General features: G+C 47.3%; 2 protein-coding genes across 4 annotated transcripts; one reads left to right on the forward strand and one right to left on the reverse strand.

Annotated features, from left to right (window-relative positions):
• The first annotated feature begins 166 nt into the window (after positions 1-166).
• On the forward strand, positions 167-6,966 carry THYN1 (thymocyte nuclear protein 1). Its single transcript, XM_074976962.1, has 8 exons — positions 167-298; positions 1,141-1,224; positions 2,407-2,633; positions 3,512-3,580; positions 4,332-4,424; positions 5,932-6,027; positions 6,531-6,681; positions 6,763-6,966. The coding sequence occupies exons 2-8, from the start codon at positions 1,182-1,184 to the stop codon at positions 6,804-6,806; spliced, it is 723 nt and encodes a 240-aa protein (XP_074833063.1). The 5' UTR covers positions 167-298; positions 1,141-1,181; the 3' UTR covers positions 6,807-6,966.
• Positions 6,967-6,982: 16 nt separating this feature from the next.
• Positions 6,983-23,160, reverse strand: VPS26B (VPS26 retromer complex component B). 3 transcript variants are annotated; one of them, XR_012642527.1, is made up of 7 exons: positions 21,936-23,160; positions 16,383-16,539; positions 13,909-14,073; positions 12,767-12,942; positions 11,454-11,596; positions 10,510-10,891; positions 6,983-7,033 (listed from the first exon to the last, which is right to left on the reverse strand). XR_012642527.1 is itself a non-coding variant. In XM_074976961.1 (7 exons), the coding sequence occupies exons 2-7, from the start codon at positions 22,156-22,158 to the stop codon at positions 10,745-10,747; spliced, it is 1,011 nt and encodes a 336-aa protein (XP_074833062.1). In that variant the 5' UTR covers positions 22,159-22,267; positions 22,738-23,160; the 3' UTR covers positions 7,523-10,744. The 3 variants fall into 3 exon arrangements, 2 of the variants coding, with proteins under 2 accessions (XP_074833062.1, XP_074833061.1); XM_074976961.1 differs by lacking the exon at positions 6,983-7,033 and having other exon boundaries at positions 7,523-10,891; positions 21,936-22,267; positions 22,738-23,160; XM_074976960.1 differs by lacking the exon at positions 6,983-7,033 and having other exon boundaries at positions 7,523-10,891.
• Between the last annotated feature and the right edge of the window lie 575 nt (positions 23,161-23,735).

Consider the following 23,735-nt stretch of genomic DNA (forward strand, 5'->3'; position numbering starts at 1 on the left):
TTGTAGTCCTTAGCTGCGGGCAGCTCGCCCAGGATCCCCCGGCTCAGGAAGGGAAGCGGGACTACAAGGCCCAGAAGGTACCGCGCGGGGATCCCGAGGAATTCTGGGAGCCGTAGTCCCGCTTTCCGTTCCTGCCCTGGATTGCTGCGCCCTCATTGGCCCCGGGCGGAGGTCGCCTTTGCGTCGCTTTTCTTGGCCCCAGTGGCTGCGCGCCTCCCACCCCCGCGGGGAATCAGCCGCTGGGCAGACGGCAGCACCCCCGCCCCCCGCAGAGAGAGCGGCTGCGGGGCCGCTGCTGGTGAGGGGAGCAGCAAGGGAGCGAACCCCGGGCCTGGGGGGGTCGGGAGTTGGGGGGAGGAAGGGAGGGAGCCCTGGGCATGGAGTGGCGGGTAGGAAAAGAGGGGGCATGGGGTGGGAGCTGAAGACGGGAGCGAGCCCGAGTCATGGGGGGAGGAGTCGAGGTGGTGGGGTTGGAAGCGGGCCTTGAGCAGCGGGATGTGGGGCAAAGGGAGGAAGCTGGGGAAGGAGAGGGCTTGGGGAGCAGGGACTGGGCTGCTGGGGTTATCAGTAAAGTTGCTCCTTAGCTCCACTCTTACAGACACCGACAGACAAGGTTGGTGACATGGACACTTCTCTGCTGCGCCCTTACCCTCCCCATCTCACCTCATTAAGCAGATACCAGGTTAATCAAATACCTACCATTGGAGGATATGAACCTGCCACCTAGAGCTGCAAGACTCTGTCCCATGAACCACCCAGTCAGTGTTCCAGGACTCTCCGGCTTGGACCTGGAAGAGGCAATGTTAAAACCTTTCCCCAACAGCAGCACAGTTGGCATCAAGTCCAGTATAGGAGTGGGGAAGGTGGACAGAGACAAAAGGAACATTTCCCCCCTTAACACCACCAAAAATCAATCTTCAAAGGGTCTCATTGTCCAAAAGGCAAAAATACTTACAAATGTCCAATATTAAGCATTGGAACAACAGCTGATTTAAGTCTTCACCAGGATATATAAACCACAGAAAAATACAAACAGCAGCCAACCTTTTATTTCTTCAGAAACTTTTTAAATGACTGCAATAATCTCTGTTTGCTTTCATAAGAGATAAGAGCTTTTCCCAACCTGTATCTTCCTCATAGGTACTTCGACTTGCAGAGAAATTAGTTCAAGGAAGCCAGAGATGTCTCGGCCAGCAAAAACCAGAAGCAGACCAACACTGGCAGGTCTGTGCAGAAGTCTCCACCAGCTCAACATCTGTAGTTTTTTGTTTGTTGGGCTCTCCTATGTGGGCAAGGTTTATAGTGAAAATACATTCAATACTCTGTGTACTTGGTTATAACCTCCCCACTTTTTCGTAGACAAGGATTTTGCAGACTATGCGCATCACTTTTACAAACTGGTGGACTTGAGGCATGGTTTTCCCATCTGTATAATAAGTAATATTCCCTACAGTGCAACCATGTTGGGAGATCTGTAATGATTGTAAAGCATCCTTAGGTCATCTACAGTGAAGGCACTCTTAAATCAAAGTACTGTGAAGCACTGTTTTTCTAAGTAGAGCCCTGCAAATCCGCAGGTATCTGCATCTGCAGACACGGATATCTGTGGATCATTTTTGTAGATGCAGATACCAATTTTGTATCTGTGCAGGGCTCTAGTAGCAATACTTGCTAGAACATGGAAGAGTGTTCTCCAAAACTATAAAACTGCATTCGAGACAATGTAATTTAGGGGTTAGGACATTGGAAGGTGTATTCGCACCTGTGTTTGTGACATGCTGTGTGAACTTGGGCAAGTCACTTTTTCTCTTTGTGCCCTATCACCCTTTGTTCTCTTGGCTATATGCTATTTAGGAGTTTGACCATATTCACCATTTTCAGACTGTCACTTAGCATCTAGCACAGTGGGGCTCTTACTTCTGAGGCTTTCAGGTGCTTACAGGAGATTAAAAACAAACTTCACTGTGATATAGAATTGGTGTATGTTCACTTCTGAGCTAATTCACAGAGTTTGGTTGCCTGCACTTAGTATTCCATCTTTTAGTACAAAGTAGGCTGGTTGCTGCATTTCATTAGGGCCCATTTTCTGAGTCTAGCTAATACACTGTTGTAACTTTTCTATCAACTACAGTACAAGCAAAACCTGGGCAATCTTTAGAGCACAGCTATCCAATCAACAGTAAAAAATTTTTTTTTTTTTTTTTTTTTTTTAAAAACCCTAGAACACATCCTCTGAAATTTTTGAAACTGATGTCAACTGCCTAAGCTAGCGATTGGGACCCACCAGAGCTCCTTTTCTAACCCAATAATGAGTCATATCAAGCCCACTGGGATGAAAGTCAGGTGTCTGTAGCAACTGTCAAATTAGGAAAGGATGTGTTCTGATTTCTTTACTCATGTTTTAAGAGAAAGAGAGGCCTGATGCTAAATTAGCCAAACGCAGGAAGCAGGAGGAGGAAGAATCCACCATGTCTGCAGCTAAGGAGAGGCATTCAAAGCCTGCTGGTACTGGCACAAGAAAGGCTACAAAGAAGGAGGCCTGCCTTATCGCACAGGGAAGCAAGCAAGCGTACAGCCACTGGCTTATGAAATCAGAACCAGAGAGCAGGTTTGAGAAGGGAGTGGATGTGAAGGTAAGTATTTGATCTTCCTTAGTATTGCCATCCCAATGCCCCTCATGTGTGCTCAGGGATGGGGAAGAATGGAAGCTGTTTGTTGTTCTTTTTGGCCTCTGAGGATAGAACAGGAGGCAATGGACTTAAAGTGCAGCAAGGGAGGTTTAGGTTGGACATTAGGAAAGAGTTCCTAACTGTCAGGGTGGTCAAACAGTGGAATAAATTGCTAAGGGAGGTTGTGGAATCTCCATCGCTGGAGATATTTAAGAACAGGTTAGACAGATGTCTATCAGGGATGGTTTAGACAGTACTTGGTCCTGCCATTGGGGCAGGGGGCTGGACTCCATGGCTTCTCGAGGTCCCTTCCAGTCCTAGTATTCTATGATTCTATTGAGAGGTCTAGTATGGATTGAAGGATCATAGGAATCGGGTTCTGTTGACAGTAATATTCAGAATTACCTGATTTTAAAAAAAAAAAAAAAAAACACACAGATTCACCCTCTTACTTACCCTTTTCTTTCTGGGAACACCCACAGAGATTTCATTCTCCTCTAGCTCCAGAGAGATCCTATAAGAGAGCCACACCAGACACGGTGTGCTGAACTGAATATATGTACCCTGTGATCATGAATAGTTGAATTGAATCTGCTTAGACTTGTAACCCATGGTGGCAGAAGTGAGCCTTTCTGTTTCAGGCCTGGTCCTTAGACTGCCAAAGCATTCCCTCTACAGCTTAACTTGCTCTATTTTAAACCAAATAGGGACCGAAAACTTAACAGTATGATGCAAGATGCTCTAGAAACCACATTGAAGTACACAGATAATAAGAAAGGCTTCTGTCCATTAAGCCCACACTACAATTCAAGTCTAATCTTGTTTTGAATTTGTTTGGACAGTTTGGCATTGAAGACTTAAAGGCTCAGCCTTATCAGACAGCATGCTGGGATGGAGTCAGGAATTACCAGGTAAGGAGCAGTAACTGAAGGCTCAGACCACAAAAGCAGCATTGCTAAAATAACACTGTTGAAAAGAGTGTGAAAACAAAAATTACTTGCTCCTGGACCCAAATTCTTCCCCTGCATACATGATGCCAGTTGTTACCACTGGTGCGCTTTGGTAAGAGCATATATGGCTAATTATCTATTGCCTTTAAAAAGTCACAGATGCATTGAGGCAGGCTGGTTTTCTGGCAAGTCACCTGATTTTTAATGTCTGGTTGTAGAAAGAAATGTGCCGATTCAAACCAAACATCAATCCTCTTTTCTTGCCTTTCCCTACCTCTCTTCCATTTTTTCCTGCAAAGCCCCAGCTAACATGACTCCAGCTTCCCTTCACTGGAGTTTTCTGTTCTGTCACACTGGGAAATCTCAGCATAGTTTTGTCTTTATAAACAAAACCAAACCAACTTTGCAGCTTGTTCTATCACAGGGAATTTCAGACTCCTGCAGTTGCTGCATAAGAATGGCAGAGCTGCTCATTTCCAATATACGTTGTAACCACTTCAGTCCGGTTTTCCTACTTGAAGTCAGACCTTTGTAGGAATATTTGTACAGCAGGTCTGAAGCACCAGGGACCCCTGCACTTCTATTTTTCCTGCTCTGGTTCATTAAGAAGCTAATGGAGACAGCCTTTTGAAACCTTCCTATAGCAGACAATGCAGGCCAACCTCAAGTTTAACTGCAAAGTTGAGTGATCTCTTATCTAATCATCTGACAGGCACGAAATTTCATGAGAGACATGCAAGTTGGACAAGAAGCATTCTTCTATCACAGTAACTGCAAAGAACCTGGGATTGCTGGAATTATCAAGGTAAGAGTCTCTTTCTAATGTTTGCAATAGTAAAACAGTTCCCTGCTGCTCTACTGAAAATAGCCGCACATTAAACCGGCTCCTACTTCAGCCCTAGAGAAAGGCAAGGATTTGTTAAGACAAACCCGCAATCACTGGTTCACAGACCAGCAGTCCTGCTTTACCCCCTAAACCAGGGGTCTGCAACCAAAATAGCAAGGAGACATTTTTTTCAAATTCAGTTACAATCGTTCAAGAGCCACAATACACACGAACACGAGATAGTCCTTAACAAATAACGTCAAACCATACCTTTTTTAGCCCGTTTTAAGAACGGCACACGCAATGATTTATACCAGTTAGAAAGTTTGTTATTTTCATCCCTGGATTGGAGAGCAAATGAGGACAAGGAGAATGCTGTGCCTGTGCTCTGTTAAGCAAGAAGGAGCAACGTTCGCAACAACCCTCCAAGCCCACCCCCATTCCCAGCCTCTACCCCAACTCAACCCCAAACCCGGCCCCATCTCCAGGCTTTACCGACCTCAGCCCCCCTGTCTGTCCCCCATCCCCAAACTTTAACTGACAACCCCCCCCTCCCCCCCATAGCTAAACTCCTCTCAGCGCCAAACCTGCTTGCTTCCTCAACCAGGATTAACCTGCGCTGGCCCCAGACCAGTGCCCAGGACTAACAGATCTGAGACACTGGCCTAGGAACCCACGCCTGGGTGGCCACGTGTGCCCAGCAGAAGAAAGGATGGCGGAGGTGAGCTGAGCCACACCCACTGAAGGGGTGTGGTCGCTCAGGTAGTGAGGCTTCCCTTCTCGGGGGCACAGCTCCACGGCGTGGGAGGGAACGGCAGCTTGCCGAGTTGCCTCGGCCTATTCATATAAGGGCTGGCCAAGGACATGGGCTGTACCAGCTACAACCTGGAGCCCACCTGCAGCCTAGGGCTTCAGCCCCAAAGCCCCTGTCTGAATCCAGCCCTGCGCTGGTGGTGAGGAGAGGCAGAATGAGCCCAGCATGGACCTGCTGGGGAGTGGAGACCGTGGCAACTCCACATACAGCAGTTGTGCAGCTTGGAGGGATGAGTAACAGGGTGAGTGAGGGGCTCTCTGCAGTTGCCTGGTCTACTGCTGCTGAAACAGTTGAACTAAATTTAATTGGTTTTACAGCTGGATCCCTCCTGCTGGCCATTAAACCAATTAAATTTAGTTCTACTGTTCCAGTGGAGGTTGGACAGGGAGCAGGAAGAGGAATCAGTGGCAACATCGTCTGGAGCTGCAAATGATTGCTTGAGGAGCTGCAGGTTGTTGAACTTTGTTGTCAACCTTTCCCCAGGAGAAACAAGATCCCAATCATGTGATCTCTTTGGTTTCATGCTGCAGTGTTTTCAGACAAGGCAACAATACTATGCCTGATTTACACCAGTGTTCAACTAGAATCCAGCCCAGTGAGAGCCACACAGTTGGGAGACTGGGAGCATCTGTCTTATCCATGAGTAATTTTAATGTATCATTTATCTTTTAGATTGTGAAGGAGGCTTACCCAGACCACACTCAGTTTGACAAAAAGAGCCCTCACTATGATTCCTCCAGCACCAAGGAGAACCCCAAATGGTCGATGGTAATGTCTTAAGTTACAGGCACAGCAAATTCTGGGCAGAGGGAGAGAATAATCTGAGGACCTCCCTGGTCTATCAGAGCCCCTGTTTGAATCTGCACCAGCTCTGTCTCTTGAGAGAAAATACATTCCAGTTGCTTCCCTCCAACTTGGAGGGTACAGAGATCCACATACCCTTCTGTTCTTACTGCCTCACTTGGAAACTGTGTGTGGCCTGGAAACAGAACCTCGAGCCCTCTGCCCTGCAGAGCTCAGTGGCCAGGGAGTGGAGGAAGATCAGCCTGTGCACCTTTAAGTCCCAAGTTCAAGTTATACTAGGCGTTATTCATTCTTAAAAGCACAAGAAGAGGGCTGTGTAGGGTAGTAGTAGACTCTGCCTCCACACCTCTCATAAAGGTCTTATCCCCCAACAAGGAAATAAGACTTCCTGCTCATATGTCAGTCGTCCCTCTCCATTTCAAATAACTGTGGCTCTCTCATAGCCCATATCTCTGCCCACTCACCAGGTGGATGTCCAATTTGAACGGATGATGAAGCGGTTCATCCCCCTATCTGAGCTAAAGGCTCACCACCAGGCGCACAGAGCTGCAGGAGGCCCGCTGAAGGACATGATGCTTTTTACCAGGCAGAGGCTCTCTGTCCAGCCCCTGACACATGGTAAGATCTTTCCCCTTCCTGCTTAGCTTGGGATGCCAGTGTGTTCCAACTCTGACTTTCTTTTCCTGCCCCTGCATCCAGAGGAATTTGAATTCGTCTTGAGCCTTGAAGAGAAGCCAGTTTAAACAGACCGCAGCAGGGGACCCCTTGAGTCTCAGAATGCCCACACTTCAGCTAGCACCCTTCTCTTCCAATGTATATTCTCATACCCTGCCATGTAGAAGAACCAGCGAGCAGACCAGGAGATGTATATATTCACTGTTATTTTAAATAAAAGCTTTCTTGAACTCCATGATGCACACTTGATTTTTCTTTTTTCAGGACTCAGGAAGGGTTTGGCAGCTCCTCTTTCCTACAAAGAGAACGAGAAAAGGTTGCCTTCTTGATTCCCTTTGCCATAGGAAAGACACCCGCAACTCCTTCTGCTCCACAGTGCAAACCCTTCTGTGCTGCAGAGGGACAGAGATCTTTCAAGAGCAATGACACACACTCAGCACAGCTAGCTGCAAGGGAGAGTTTAAGATACAGTCTCAAGTTTTTAATACTGTTGCCCATCGGGCCTAAAGTTGTGAGCTGTGGTTTCATCCTGGTCTAGTGATTGGAGCCAGTTTGCTAACTGAGCGTGCTCTAGGTCTTAACAAAAGGATAAGAACCCACCCACTGAAGTGGAATGCTTGTAAAGGTCACCAACTAGCATGGCTCTAGGAACTGTTAGCTTGAAGTGGGGCCAGCTGCCTTTCCCTAGTAAGACACAAGAGAAAAGGCTGGATTCTCTCCCCCTCAGGTGCCTGCTAAGTGCCAGGCCTGATGACAGGTAGAACAGCTCACAACTGCAACATAAACCAAGTTGGACAAACCAATCCACAACATTTGAAAGCCCGGAATGGCCCTTTTAATCCAAGAGACAAAAAACAAATTTTAAAACACAGCCATTGAAAAGATGATGAATTAAGAAACATGTAAACACTGCAGAGGCTAAATTACACATTGCACTGATTGGTTCAGTACCTACACACTCCCCCCAGTGAGAATCTGCTTGGACAAGAGGACACCCACAGCACAGGATAAAACAACCCCGCATGGGGTGGGCTGTGAAGCCACAATAGCTCCCCACTCCTAAAACTGTTGGCATTTTCTTTTCTGTAGCAGCTTGGAGTTGAATTTTCCTCTCAAGACCCTACCATTACAGATGGAGCAGGTATCATCACCCCAAATACAGGGCATAACAGAAAGCAGCTTGAATTAAGGTAAAAATGTGGGGAGGGGTGACTCTCAAGCAGCCTAGTCCTATGATGGGGGACAAGGTAGAAGAAGGATGCATTTAGGCTCATGCACCTTTCCTGGCTAACCCCTCTCTCAGTGACAGGCAGATGCTTTCTGAGCCTGTTCCAGGGATCTGTAGGCAATCTCCACATGCCCATCACTGATCCTATTTCACCACTCACCTAAGGCAGAAATGTGTTCACCCAAAGGGTTTCCTTAACACGAATACATAAGACAACCAAGAAAAGTACTTGAGCAAGAAGGAATATCACAATGGCTGCTTTGAAATGAGGGAAAGGAGGAGGGGGTCAAGGTGAAGCTGAGCTAGGCTCAGCTACTGAGATGCCATCTGTTACCTGGACCATCTCCCAAAGTGAGCCTTACCTGTTTTCAAATGATTGTGCATGGCCCCAGCATGCTTGGATCCCTCTCAATGGCATAGAAGCAGAGTAGGTTAGCTACCCAGGTAGGGTCCATGTTTGTTTGCTACACCAGTCCCAAATCACACCGCTAACCCTGCACGTGATGATAAAGTCGCTGCCTTCAGTAGGACTTTGATTCAGTCTGAGGAGCGAGACTGCCTTTCCAGCCCCCAGCGGAGACCCCTCACATACAGAGGCAGAGTAAGCCACAGTGCAGAACAGTAAGTCTACAGTGCAGAACAGCATGACGCTAGTGTTCACAGCAAAGAGGCAATAACATCCCCTGGGACGGAGCAGGACTTTCCATTTAGGTTAGGAACTGTAACCCTACGCGTGACTGAGTGGAAATAAAACTTGATTTGGCAAGCAAAACACACACATTTATCACTGAACTACAGCAGCTTTCTTACTATGCAAAAAACACTCTTCTCTCACCCAAACCCCACCATCACTACAGGCACCAGGGCACTGTTATACACAGCACATTGCAGAAGGTTTTATTAGCTTCCCAACAGCGAGACAGTAGCTCTACCTCCAACCAGGAGAAATGCCAGATTCAGAAGCAAGCCTGATAATGTCAATGGGCTATACAAAAAAAAAAAAAAAAAAAAAAAAAAATCACTGGAAAAATCACCGCTAGTGTCCTGGTTTAGTTCAGGTTTGTCTCCATGTGCTGGTTGGAGGTTTCATTGCCTCCTTCCTAGAAAGGTATCTAAAAAGGATGGAAACCATCCAAATTTAGTCAATCAGTTAACTCTAAAAGACAATCTCTGAACTGTAAAGGAGGACTGAGTCTCTTCTAGGTACAGTCTCGTGATCCCACTTAACTTATTAAATGGAATTTACTTCAAGAGTGAAAGACATCCCACACTCAGGTCCTCAGATAACTTGATGCCCAAGATCCCACCCACTCATCTGGCCCAATGAACCAACAGCTGTCCTGGCAGCAGAATGCTTTGCCAGCCACCTTGCTGGTTTGCTTCACTTTACAGCACATGCAGGCCAGTAAGCACCTGAAACAACTGTCTCAGGTACCAGGAATAGTAATAGCACAACTCAGGAGCTCAGGGGTTATCCTTTAAGCATGCTGCCTACGACAGCTGTGTATAAAGAATGCCCATGTTCCCTTCTGCCACACCCTGCTGTTCTTTCAGATCATTTTTCAGCCAATCAGGGAAGTCCCTGGAAGGTTTCATCACAGCACCAATTGGGTGACCCCTCCTGCCAGATGAAGCAACGTTTCATTCAGATAAATGGAAAACAAGGAGAAAGCTAAAAGGGAAACAGGTCACCTACTGCAGCACTTGAGAGGCTGCACGGGCCCCGTGCAGATTCTACTTTCACACCACATCGCTTATCCCTGTACAACTGGAGAGATCTGACTGCAACTGCTTCCCACAGCACTGTGTGCCATCTGTACAACCGCTTTCCTGTTTCACCCACTTCTATCTCCAGCATGCACAAGTTTCTCAGGGCTCAGCTTGGCTACATCATACAGCGAGGATCATACACTGCACTCTGACCTGGAAGTGAGATTATCAAGGCTGTGCTCTCTTTCAGAGGACAGTTTCCTCCCAGACTCCCTGCCTGGCAGCTCTGCTCACTCACCTCTACCTCACCTGCTCTACACAGTATCCATCCACCTGTGAATTTCACACTCAGCTGCTGTCTTCACTTTTAGATGTTAACCAAGCTCCCTTTCCCTCTGGAGACACTGCAACCATGAGCTCCCAAGGCAGGGACACAAAGGCAGCATCAACGGCTACCCTGCACAACCTGGCTCTGTCATTCACAGAGCTGATTCAACTCGTTACGTAACTAGTTGCAGCAGAGTCACCATGAACAGCACACAGGGTGAAAAACCATCAAGCAGGCTACACTTCTAACTTCAGTTCTGCTCACGCACACTCCCACCTTCCAGCTAAAATGCTTCATCAGGTTCCTTCCTCCCACTCACCTCACGAAGGCTTCTGGATGGCAGCAAAATGCCTTCCCACATGCCCAAAGCAACACATCCACCATGGAGGAGATGCATCCAATTTCCCCTTCCCGCTCCTGCCTTCCCATCACCATGCTGAAGAGGTTTCATGGCAACAGGAAAGGCAGGCAACCCAACGACCCCTGCATGTACAAAGCAGCCTACCCCACAGGCATATAGTCGGCTGGGGAGCACTGAAGTACTTTCAACTTTGTGCCATGGTTGCTGTAGTTTATGTTGTCCCCTCCCCACCCGACTGGTCCTCCGAAGATCAGAATTAAGTCAAAAAACTGATATTGATATTTCGTAAGTCTCTGGTGAAATATTTGCTTTTTCCCCTCGTTGCTGCTGCCAGCCCTGGCCACGTGGGTTCTGCAGCAGCCTCACTGCGCAGGGCCTTTCACTGACGGCTGTTGTTTTCTGCAGGCTGACTGGGGGTCCTGGCCTCAGCATGGGAGGACGTCCCCTCAAACCGCTGAGAGGCAATGGCTGCCTGGTGGGACATGCTCTTCCTCACAATATCTCCTTTCCGCCAGAGCACCACCTCCTGTCAGAAAGCAGACAACAGGACACGTTAGGACATTCAGGAGCTATGCTGGCCCCACTGAGGATGTACTCATAGGTCAACATCTGCTTTAAGCTACTGGAGCAGTAGCTTGCATCCGTCCCTATCGGATAGTCTAGTCCACTCCCAACCCTTCAGCTGTGAAAGGCCTCAAGAGAAGGGCCCAGGCAGTGCACACCTCTGGAAGACCAGATGGTAGAACTTCAAGGATGGGGCAGAGACAGTCACTAGACGATAGGTTTGTTCTAGTACGTTGGGCAGCACTGCCACGGTTAATGAGGTGAAAGGCAGCCACTTATGGTGCAGCACAGAGAACTGACGGTGGAGAAGTTCTCTCTGAGGAGCATCCTCAACAGACCTAGACAGACAGCTGCATTTTCTACCCATGCCTCAGTGGGCACCCAGGGAGGAGCCAGCATGGCTGCCTACAGCTCCTCTGTTGCTACTTATAACGGAGCACCTGAACGGGCTCTTGACTGGCTGGCTACGTTCTTCCCTTAACCCCATTCCTCCCTCCTCCTCTCCCCCCCGCCAACCTTCTTACCTGCTGTTTGAAGTAGCGCCTCTCTTCTTCATCTATCAGCACCAGGTTGAGATAATAACGCACTGAAAACTTCTTATTGATGTCCCTCATGGTGGGTGTCAGCTCATAGCCGGCCAGGAAGAGTCTGATTGGAATGGATTCCCCTGCAAAGGGCACCGCAGAAGTGAGTGTAGGCACACCCGATTCATTTCCATCTTAGAAGGTGCACACCAGCATAGTCGGGTGAAACAAGAGCACGCTAACTCCTGCAACTCTGTGCCTAAGTCTGGCGTGCCTTATCGCTGCTGGATGGGTCGTAGGGTGAATGCCCTCAGCTCCCACAGAATAGCAGTGTGCATGCTTAATCCTTGGTAGGGCTGGGCCCTTTGTGGCAAGTGTCCTAACTTCACTTCAACAGTACAATTGTTGCCCTCAGCATTGGTGAAGAAAGAATGGGGTCAAGTTCCTTCTAGCCATGACATGGCAGCTCTACCACACAGCTGTACATCACCACAGCTGAGAACTATTATTCAGAGAAACCTAATGTCTCACAGCATGTGTAATGAGAGAAGATGCCACCTTTCAGCACTCTATTCTGAGACCAGGCCCAAGTCAGTAATGAAAGTCTATTCCTAACTGTACTGCTGATTTGCAAGGAGCAATGTGCCTCAATTCTCACGCCATTTATAAGCTGCCAAGAAAACAGGACAACGGCTTTGCAGAACGCATAGTAGGTCCCACATTCCCGCAGCAATAGTGCAAAACTCTGGTCCCCCAAAGATAAAAGAGGAATGAAACTGAATAGGGATTTGGAACAGCTACTGTGTGAAGGGAGATGAAAGAGAATAGGACCTTCCGGCTTAGAACAAAGACAACTAAGGGGAAATATGGTAGAGGTCTATGAAACCATGATTGATGTTGAGAGAGTAAATAAGGAAAAGCTGCTTGTTCCATTAACACGAGACTTAGGGGTCACCGAATGACGTTAATAGGTAGCAGATTTAAAACAAACACAAGGAAGTACTTTTTCCACACAACGCACAGTCAACCTGTGGAACCCCTTGCCAGAGGATGTTGTGAAGTACAAAACTGTAACAGCGTTCAAAATTCATGGAGTTTAAGTTCATCAGTGGTGTTCCTAGCCTTGGTTTATCAGAAGCTGGGCAAAGGCAAAAGGAGGTGTCATTTGATGATTACCTGTTTTGTTCATTCCTCTGGGACACCTGGCGTAGACCACTGTTACAAGACAGGACACTGGGCTAGATGGACATTTGGTCTGACCCAGTACGGCCATTCTTAAGTTCTTTTATAAATGGTTTCCAACTCCTCCTCACCTCTCACAGGTGCTCCATCCATGATTTCGTATTTTGCTATTGTGTCATTCTCATGGTAAACATTGGGGCCGGTCCCTGTTGTCTCTCTCTTGATGATATCTATCTCCATGTGTTTGATCTTGATCCGCACCAACAGGAAGTAGATTTTTCCAACAATCACATCTTTTAAGTGGTACCTTGGAAGGATAAGGCAAAACAGCCATGATCAGTTTTGGTCTCCGCACAACAAAGCAGGAAACAAATGGACAAGCTGTGACATGCTTGTCTGACATTTCCTTATTCTCCCCAGGGTCCACTTGAGATTCCTTGAGCACCCCAGCTGCACATGAAATGAGGAGACAATAGGCTGGATATTGTTAAGAACTTTCCAACAAGTGATTTCCATGGCAATTACTTAGGTCATTTAACATACCTTGCAGCAGGACACTCCAGCTCTGGGTGAGAAGAACAGATGACAATGTAGCCTAAACTGGTCACTTCCAATTTCTGTGCCTGATTTAAAAGCCACATAGTTCCCCATTAAATTGCACCATTCTGGCCAACAACAGAAGCTGTTCCATTAGGTCATCTGTGACTCAGAATGGGACTTACCAAATAAGAGTAGAACAAACCCACTTTTGTCCCAATTCTGCGCACCTACCCCAGTACGTGGGTGAAGAGGCATCCATCTGGAGAGAGCACATTACCGGGTAGTGGTGAGGGGGGGAAAAAATCTAAAGCAGGAACAGTCCTTGAACTTCAATGAACTACGTGGCATCCACAGCAGCAATCACGGAGAATGAAGATAAACAGGGTCCCACCTAAAGTTCACAACAGCAACTGCCTCTGTAAACCTAATCAAGTTAAGCAGCCTCTGAGGGTATGTCTACAAAGGAATTTGACACATGTGACTCCAGCTAAGCAGCTGTTTCATTGTAGCGTTGACTTCCAGGCTCAGGCTAGATCCCAGGGCTCTACAATTCTGAGAGGTGAATTGCAGAGTGGCAGCCCCAGCCCAGAAGTCTGCACTGCAACTGAAGAGCCCCAGGGGCTGTGGGTCTTTTTTTCCCTCCCTCCTCTAGCTGAGACATGCCCTAGAAGTCCCACCAGATCTACTCAGGGGGCTGCATCCCCTCATGCAGGGCATTTTACTCAGCACTTACTTGGATTTGTTATACTCAAATTCAATGTGCAGGCAATCCTCGATTCCCACCTCCATCTTGATAGAAGAATTGAGCTCTGGGTAGGTGCTGAGTGTGTGCACGACTATGTCCATCTCCTTGACCACATCATTTAGTCTGCGGCTAACAGTTGCTCGGAGGAAATACCTGCGTGGAAAATGGCTCACCCATTAGAACCCTTGTGGACTACCTCATTGGGTGCAAAAGCTATGGAGGAAGGGGTAAGAGTGGAGGAGGGAGAGGAACATGGACTTTGATGGAGTTGTACAAACCATATGGTTCAGCCATTCCGGTAACCTGCCCCCTATAGTGGATGATACCTGATGGTTTAGAAGAAGGTGAAAGTTCTTTACAGCGCACCTAAACAATTGTACACTGGTGTACGTAGGGGAGCTGTCAGTTTGAACCCTGTGGCTTATAGCCCTAAAGCATGAAATAAGAGTCATATTAACCACCACCTATATAACTATTGATTCGAAAAATTGTCCAGCTCTCTTAAATGCAGCCACAGCATTTGACTCATTGACCATATTTCAAGGTAACGGCATACTTTTATGGCTCAGCTCTGAAGCAGGATTTGCTATTTGTCAACAGCAACATGCAAGTAAGGCCTCCAAGCCACGATTAAAATAAGCAGATCTGATTGCAGGACTATTGAAGCACTGGTAATGGACTCTACTGAGGACTGAAGCAAGTGACCAGATATGACTGTTTTGTTGCCACATAATCTGGAAGCATTTGGGAACCAAAAGAGACTTTGGTTTCCCTTTAAATTTTAAGAATGAAAAAGAGCAGCTCAGGCCCTATTCACATGCATCAAAGAAGCCATGACAGGCCACATTATACTACTGAGCCCACTGCACCACTTCAGGAAGTGCACTCAGCACTTGACAGGCTGTCCCAAGACAGCACTGTATTCCATTGTCACAAGTGTTGATAATTTAACATTCCACTTCAGCCAAGGCTCAGGCGCACAGACCCTTCAGCTGCCGTGAATGATCTCGGTTACAGCACAAGACTGGAGATATCAAGAAGCGAAGGGAAGAACAGAGGTGAAGTCAGGGAAAGAAGCGTGGGCTTTTCAAGAGGGGGAGAAAGACGAATGACAAAAAGGGCTGAGAGCTCCTTTTTCAAACGTGGCTTTCACAGGAGTTGGTAGATTTCCCACAGATTTTCTAGGGATCCCACACACTCTATCTGAACTGTCAATCCACCTCCATACCCACGTGGTTCAATGCGAAATGGGTCTATACCACGGACCCCCGCACAAACAGCAGCTACATAGGCTGAACACACATGCTAGGCCACAATTCAGTTTAAAAGGGACAGCCCAACGACGCAAACATAACTGCATATTTACTAGAAAGATACAGACTAGAAAGTAATTTCTTCAGCAGCCCTTTAGAAATGCTCATCACTGCTTTGTTCTCTCTGCAGGGTTAACTGGGCCGTGTAGTGCCACTCTCCACTGGGAATAACATTTTATTGACACTTCCACCCTGCTGTGGGGAAACAGCTCCAGCGGAAATGCACGGGAAATCAGATTTTTAGGAGTTATTGTCCGCTTGTTTTAAAATGATAGAAGATGGTTCGTTTAACAGCAGGTCAATCAATCACTTTCCAATTAATGCTCCTGAATTCTGATTTCCCATGGATGTCACAATACTCATACCCCACGGTCCTAGTCTAGGCCATTACACTGTCAAAACTGACAGTTCCCTATTGGATTTTTAGTTGTTTCTTATTATACTTTAGACAGAACTACAATTTTCCTTTTCTTCCCAATTTGACCCTTAAGCATTAGACCGGTGGTGGGCAAACTGTGGTCCCCTGGGACTGCCCCTGCAGTCCATGTGCCCCCCTGGTTGTCCCCTTTCCCCATGCTCCTCATGCACCATGGCACTGGAGCCCCACACTTCCTATACCTCCTCCTCACAGTACTTTCAGAGGAGGCACAAATCACGTGATATACACGGACCTCACTCCTCTCCCTGCTTCCCAGGGCTGGAATGCTATGAATCAGCTCTTCGTGGTGTTCCAGGTCTGGGAGGGAGCAGGGCAAAGCAAGGATGGTGTGCAAATCAGTTGAGTTGCAGGCTCCCAAAGTGCTGGAAAGGAGGGGGAAGGAGCTGGTAAGTATGGGGTTCTACTGCGCAGTGCATGAGACATATGTGGAGTGGGGCAGATGGGCCACAGATAGAACCCCAGTGGCCCATGGGCTGCTGCATCCCACTGCAGTGAAGGAGAGCCACTCATGCAGCCCACCCATTATTAGTGATTGCTCATTGCTGCATTAGACCCTCACGTTGCTGTACTAGTAATCTGTTGGCGTGTGTTCATCTGGGATACCTACAGTGCTGTAGGTCTTGCTAGAAAGACACTGCATGCAAATTAATGCACAGGAAAACGACTGAAGCTTGGTACAGGTAGAAACCCAACAAAGGGAGTAGACTCACCGTAACTTTACGTTCTGTCCTGTGTACGACTCGTATGGTTTTTCTACGTGCGTGAATTCAAAGTCAAACGTCTGTGACTGGGTGAACTCACCAGGACGGGCCAGATCCTTCACCAGAGAGACAAATTCATGGTGGTTGCCCCGGTCATAGTAGAGTTCTAGGAAGAGAATGCTTGGTTAAGCAAGGCTGATCACTCCCAGGTGAGTGGCTCAGCTTTGGGAGAAGAACTGCAGGAAATGGCATGGCAGAAAAGAACCAGTCCCCAATAAAGCCCCTTCCCCACCCCATCCCTTCTCCTCCAGTGAGTGAGCCCAGGTCTAAAGAGTGGAGACGCATCGTTGAGTGCTTGACACATCATGGGCCCAAGCTCATTTCAAAGTGCCAGCAAAAACAAGAAACCAATTTTGCAGACAGGTTTGTTCACCTGAAAAATTAGCAGTGCTATTCCCATCATTGGGCAGCTCGTGTCCACACAGTTATTTACATTCTCTTCTCTCTAGCAGATGACAGAATCCAATATAATGGAAGGACTGCTCTCTTAATGGTTTGACTTAGGAAGCCTTAACTCCTGCATTCCATTCTTAGATCTGCAACTATCTTGTTGTGACACCTTCAGCACTTCCCCTTAACTAAAATAGGTAATCGACCCATCCTCCAGAGGACCATTTTCCTGAATTATTACAGTGAACTCTTCCATAACTGGCATTCTATCATCCAGAACTCTCAAATTACCAGCATATTAACAAGTAAATTTTAATTACGTTGTCCATATGCACAGTATGATAAAAGTAAATATAAATAAATACAGCAAATACAGTATAGGTTGACAGTGTACAATACTAGTGTTGTTGGTAAATCAAGTACCCTGCATGCATCTGTTTGCTTCCTAATATCTCATCTTGTTTTTCTTTAGTGTTATGCATTGCTAGGTATACCTCTTTTTTCCAGAATTTCTGACTATCCAGCAGTTTCCTGGCTGCCACATATGAAAGAGTTTACTGTATTTGTAAAGTGCTTGAGGAGCCTCTAAACGTGTCATCGTCCACTGTACAAGTACGGAAGAAATAAGATATTCTACCAGCTCATGCAAAATAAGAGACAGGACAGGCTGGCTTCAGAAATAACTGAGAAGGTCAGTAAATATTCCACTCCCACGAAAGCAGATGAACAGAGAGGAGACAAAGAAAACAGGAGCAAAGATTCACATGATCTGTCTGCAGCTTGACTCATTTCCCCTATGTAAAACACAAACCCAGAATGTCTAAATGGGTCACTTTAATCAAGATTAATATATCTAGACAGGCTTCAAAGACAAGGCAGCATCACAGAGCCAATCAGCAGCTAGAGCCATACCTTCTCTCGCTACTGCCTACAGACCCTCACCTTCAAGATGCAGGCACTGGAGTTCTACCCAGGGAAAAACCAAAGGCCCAAAGCTCTCGCCGAACAGGGAAAGCAGAAGCACAGCACGAGCAGGCTTCCACCTTTGCTCATGCTGCGCAAAGAAGGTTAAAGCAACAGTGAGAACAGAGGGGGCCCCATTAGCTCCAGGGAACCAGGAAGGGCAATGAACTCCATTGACTCAGCACAATGCCAGCCCCATATCATGTGGCCCTGCAGAGAACATGTCTTCAAAGGATAAAGTTGAGCTGCTGATTCTACATCAGATGCATATGAGGGCAGGAAACATTTGGGAGCAAAGGACTGTGTGACAGTACTGCTAAAACCAGCGGCAGAGATGAAAAGACAGCTACTTTTCTGCACCTTCCAAATTGTTCCAGCTGTTCTCCAAGCATAGCAGTGACCATGTGACCACCTTTAATTTTCCACCTTGATCCAAAATGACAGAAAGTGACACACAGGGGTTGGGGGACGGAGGGAAATGACTTGAACTTAGATCACTATTATACATGAGGGCAAAGGCAATCTATTCCAGCTTGTGCATGCTGGACTCTGAGAAACTTGCCAAATACAGCCCTTTGGAAAGGCAAAATTTGGACAACCCCAATTCTTACGATCTGGAGCTGAACACAGCTTGGACAAGGTTAGACATTGCCACACATCCACAGAATGCTGGTGCAAAGGCTTTTTGAAGGTCGAGGGGGAAAATTATGTAGTTAGGATCTCAGGAGATCTGGGTTCATTTCCTATCTCTGCCACAGACTCAACATGGGATCCTCAGAAAATCACAATGTGCCTCATCTCAGCTATACAATGTGGGATAATGCTTCATCATGCCCTTCCTTTACTCCATTTTATCTCTCTAGACCAATAGTTCATTGGGGTTGGAATGTTCTCTACTGTATTTCTATAGCATATAGCATAACAAAGCCCTTATCTTGGCTGGCGCCTCTGGGCCTTAATGTCATACAAGCATCTCTCTTTTTGATACACCTCCACAAAGATAGAGGAGAGGTGCTCCTTTGTGTGATGAGGACGGAATGAAGGCACCATACACGAAAACTCATGGCACAATGCCAAAGGCAATGACTGAATTTAAATTGGGAAAATACAGACTACCAGCATACTAGGTTCCCAACAGTTACTGCCAAAGGGCTGAGACTGACATTTAGACTTTTAGAGGAGGAACAGAGTTTTCTTATTTCAGAAGACATCTCACATCAAACATTAGGGGAAAAACGTCTCGGTTTGAATTGTTCAACTAAACCAGAGTTTTCCATTCTTAGTTTTGTTTTAATCTACAAACCTTTTTGGGAGAACAGTCACTGCAGACACACTGTTGTCCAAAAAGGAATCTGCACTGTCCAACCATCAGAGGGAAAACTGTCCTGGATATTAACACGATTACCGGATACAGAATGCCTGGATTCTACTCCCGGCTTCATCATACCACTTCTCTATGCTTCAGTACCCCATCTGTAAAATGGGGGAAATGTCTATGTTCTCACCCCTGAAAATCTAAAACTCTAGCGTGGGGTATTTGTAGATGGAAGATGCTACAGAAGCACAAATCAGTTTTACCATCATTCAGGCTAGCGAGGCTATTTGTGAAAAGGGAACATAAGCAAACAGAACCTGGTCCTCACATCTGATTATAAAACTCCCCTGGTACCTGTAACAGACACGTACCACTTATGCAGTGCTTCATGAAGTCAAGGCACTAGGCAAATTAAGCAGTCTTGAAAAATCCTTTGTCAATATTTTTGTCTTAATGTAACTCCCTACAAGTCTGAGTTAGCAGTCAAGACTCCATGAGGCTAGTACTGTGCAAACTGTATATACACAGAACAAAAAGCTGGCCCACCTTCCCTAAAGATCTTATAACATAAGTACTCATTTGACAGCTGGACAAATGAGACAGGTGAAATGCCTGTCCAAGGATGTACAGCATGTCAGTGGTGTTGGAGAAAGTAAAGTTCACACTCAAGTTACTCTGGACATTTTCTCTCAGAGACAGTTTAGAATCCATTTCCTGATAATGGGGTCTTATTATTCATAATTAGCTATGTGCCTTCTCTGACTCCAAAACTGTAATATGTGGTGCAAATGGGGAAAATCATAAGAGAAATTAAATGAAAGTAGTGGGACGGGTAAAGATCATCATCAATTTAGTTTTCTATTCCAAGGAATTGACAAAGAAATGTCATCCATTTCAAATTGAAAATGTTGATTGCATTGATGTGCAGGTCAACAGCTTCTATCAAGATTTTTTGAGCAGAAACAGTCACGGATTTAAGATCTTGGCTAAAAAGCCCTAGTATCCATGTACAGAGTTAAACAAATTAAAGTTGTGCAAGTTCACTAGGGTTTATCAATTCTTTAACTCAAACTCAGAGGAGTCCATGAAACATTTAGCTCCTTATATCAGTGGCACAGTGGGTATGGCAAGCAACGTCCCTCCAGATTTGGAGAGAGAAAAGCACTTACCTAAACGGTGTCACCAAACGCAAACCAGAGTCACAGAAAAAACAGTTCAGTTATCAGATGCCTTCTTAAGGATAAACATGCTTGGCCACCCCAACAGGCTAAGCAGAATCAATGGAGCTGGGGTCACCAAGCTTTGAAAGGAAAGGAAGATGACCCACGAAGGTAGTTTGCTTCTGGGGCTTAGCTCATAATTTGAAATGCACACATTATCTTGGCACTGGAAAAAAGTTCAGAAAAGGGTAACAACAATTATTAGAGGTGTGAAATGTCTGCCAAATGAGGAGAGATTAATAAGACTAGGACTTTTCAGCTTAGAAAAGATAAGACTAAGGGAAGAATATGATAGAGACCTATAAAATCATGACTAGTGTGGAGAAAATAAGAAAATTATTTATTTGTTACCATAACACAGGAGTGTCACCAAAAGAAATTAAACAAAGGACACATTTCTTCACACAATGCACAGTCAGCCTGTGGAGCTACTAGCCAGAGCATGTTGTGAAGGCCAGGAGTTTAACAGGGTTCAAAAAATAGTAATATAAATTCATGGGAAACAGGCTCATCAATGGCTATTTGCCAGCAGGAGCAGCAACAGTGTCCCTCACCTATTTGTCAGAAGGTGGGAAATGAGTGACAAAGGATGGATCACTTGATGATTACAAGTATCATAGGGGTAGCCATGTTTGTCTGTATCCACAAAAACAACGAGAAGTCCTGCGGCACCTTACAGATTAACAGAATTTTTGGAGCATAAGCGTTCATGGGCAAAGACCCACTTCGTCACATGATTACCTCAGGAGTACTTGGGCTAGATGGACCTTTGCTCTGATCCAGCACAGCTGTTTTTGTGTTTTTATGTCCATACACAAGATGATTTGTTGCTTCATGCTCTCAGTACAACCAATGAGGCAGGCCTGCCCATCACACACAATATAATCAACAGTAAAGGCAGCTAGAAATGCAGCCATGTTAATAAGAAGGATGGAGAATAATAAAGCACCCAGCCTGTACACTGTGAGGCATACTACTGCCCAGATATTAAAGCCTAAAAATAATGCCGGAAGTTAGACTCTGAATTTAAAAATCGATCTGTATTTCAGAGCTCAGGTCCCTGAATGAGCAGAAACAGGAAAGCAGGATGAGAGAAAACAATGACCTGGAAAAGGATTTGAGGTGCCTCACTTCTGCAGACTCCAGTGTGGAAAACACATAGACTGTCCCAACCCAAGAGGGGATTTGAAATAATTTCTGACAATGAATGGACTTTTCAGTGTAATTAAAAGATGCTGGGGAGAATAATCCTTTTTTGGAACACATAACGCAATGTAACTACATTCCCTTCTCCTAGCTTAATCGAAACAGAATCTTGCAAGTGCTAACATTTAGTTTTGTTCAACCTAGAGGAATTACTAATGCAAAACAAAAAAATAAGACTCAGTCCTATGTACTGTTGTCTTCACAAAGTGTTTTTGAATTTCACAGGAGGAAAAGGCATCAGACTCAAGCCAAAGGAATCATGACAGGATGGCATGCCCATGAATGTGTTGCAAGCAAGCTTTAGATAGCAGCAAGCCCAACCCACTTCCCCATGCTGGTACACAATGCCCCTGCATTTGCCCCAGCACTCCACCATGCACTATTCACACCCTCTCGTTCCCCTCTCACCAATTTGTCCGATGAACTCCACCTTGATGCCTTGGTGCTCCAGCCGCTTGTTGGGGTGTTTCAGGGTGAGGATGACCCGACCCGATACTGTCTCACCATCGTAAAAGAGGAAATATTTCTCCTTCTTGCCTTCTTCAGTCTTGTGCTCAGCCCTACGCCTGCTCTCTGCATCGCTCAACACCAGTTCCAACTCCGCACTCTGCCCAAACCCAAAGAAGCTCATCTCACTGCAGGCGGGTGGGGACCGTCAATCTCAGAGGGCTTGTGTGGCTGCTGTTGGAAATGGGGTGCACTGGAGGAGTGGCAATGTCTGATTTTGTTGCCTTCAAATACTACAGTGGTGGATGCAGAACAGATAAGAAGAGGGGATGTAATTCAATTTGGGGATGATGGCTGTAATGGTGGGATTCAATGATAGCAAGCTGAGAGACTTTAGGGTGGAAGGGGGTTCAACACATCTTGAAGGCAACAGAGAGAAAAGGATAAAACAACAAGCTGCTGTTGCTTAAGAAGGGGAATATGTTGCAACCCAGAAGGTTGCAGCTTAGGGAAGCATGGTCAAATACGATCAAGAGAGGTCCTAAAAGGCTGCTCAGAAGAAGCAAAGGGACTGCTGCTGTTTAGGAAAAGGATGCAGCACAAATGTCACCTTCGGAGTCTGCAGGTGCTGCTCGGAGACGAATTACAAAAGAGGGATGCTACGGCAGGAAACTGAGGGGTTCACTGCACCCCGAGAGGGGGCTGTGTTACCTCTTACCTGTCCTCAGGAAAGGGTGGGGTCCTAAGTAATGAAAGCACTTACCGCTTGGGTGCAGTGCAGCAGAGACACCACTGCTAGGGGAAGGCGGTGCAACTGAGAGGGTCCTCCAATTGGAAGGTACAGAGTACCCCAGCTGTGGGCCAAAGGAGTGCAGTTGGGGGGCCCCAGGTGTGGGGCAAATGCAATGGAGGACCGCGGCGGCTCGGCCGGCTGTTGCAACTGGGGACCTCGGCTGCGGGGCCAGGGATGCAATGGGGTACCCCGGCGGTGGGTGCAATGGGAGGCCCTGTTGGCGAGAGACCAGCCCCGGGGGACTCTACAGGACTAACGGAGCGCAGCGGCCGGCGCAAGAGCCGAGCTCGCGGCTGGCACGATGCGGACCCGCCCCGGACCGGGTGGTGGGATGAAGCCGCTCCGCAGCCCAGACGCGCTTCCTCTCCACCCCGGCTGGCTACGCTCGGGCTGTCCCGGGCCGGGCCTCGCACTGCGCAAGCGCCGCCCGCCGCGGCCTCGCCTCCTCCCATTGCGCAGGCGCCATCTCCCCGACAGGGCCTCAATCCGGGCGCAAGCGCAGCGGCAGAGCTGCGAGTGCCCCGCGCAGGCGCAGCGAGTGAGCCCAGCCCCGGCCCCCGAAAACAGTGGGCGGTGATTGGTCGATGCCAGGCGGCAGCGCGGATTGGCTGGTTCGAAGGCTCCGGCGCGCGGAACGCAGGATGGTGGCTGAGGAGCTGCTGCCGGTCTTGGAGAGTTGGGGGCTGCAGTCAGTTCGTGCGGGTGAGCGGCGGGGCGCGAAGAGGCTGGTGGGGGAGGGGGCTGAAGGAAGGGGGGGCTGGTGGGGGGAGGGGAAAAGAAAGAGGAAGAGGGGGATGTGTGTGTTGGGATGTGCCATGGGGCTGAAGGAAGGAGGGATTCTACGGGGCCGGGATGGAGACTGCTCCCTCTGCTAGGACGCGGGAGGGGGTCTTCTCTTCCCCTTCTGCCCACAGTGCCTGAGGCTTAGCGGAGGGAAAGGTTCGCGGGTCCTCTGGCCCCTCCCCTGC

Source organism: Carettochelys insculpta, chromosome 25, assembly GCF_033958435.1.
Source record: "Carettochelys insculpta isolate YL-2023 chromosome 25, ASM3395843v1, whole genome shotgun sequence".
Lineage (NCBI taxonomy): Eukaryota > Metazoa > Chordata > Testudines > Carettochelyidae > Carettochelys > Carettochelys insculpta.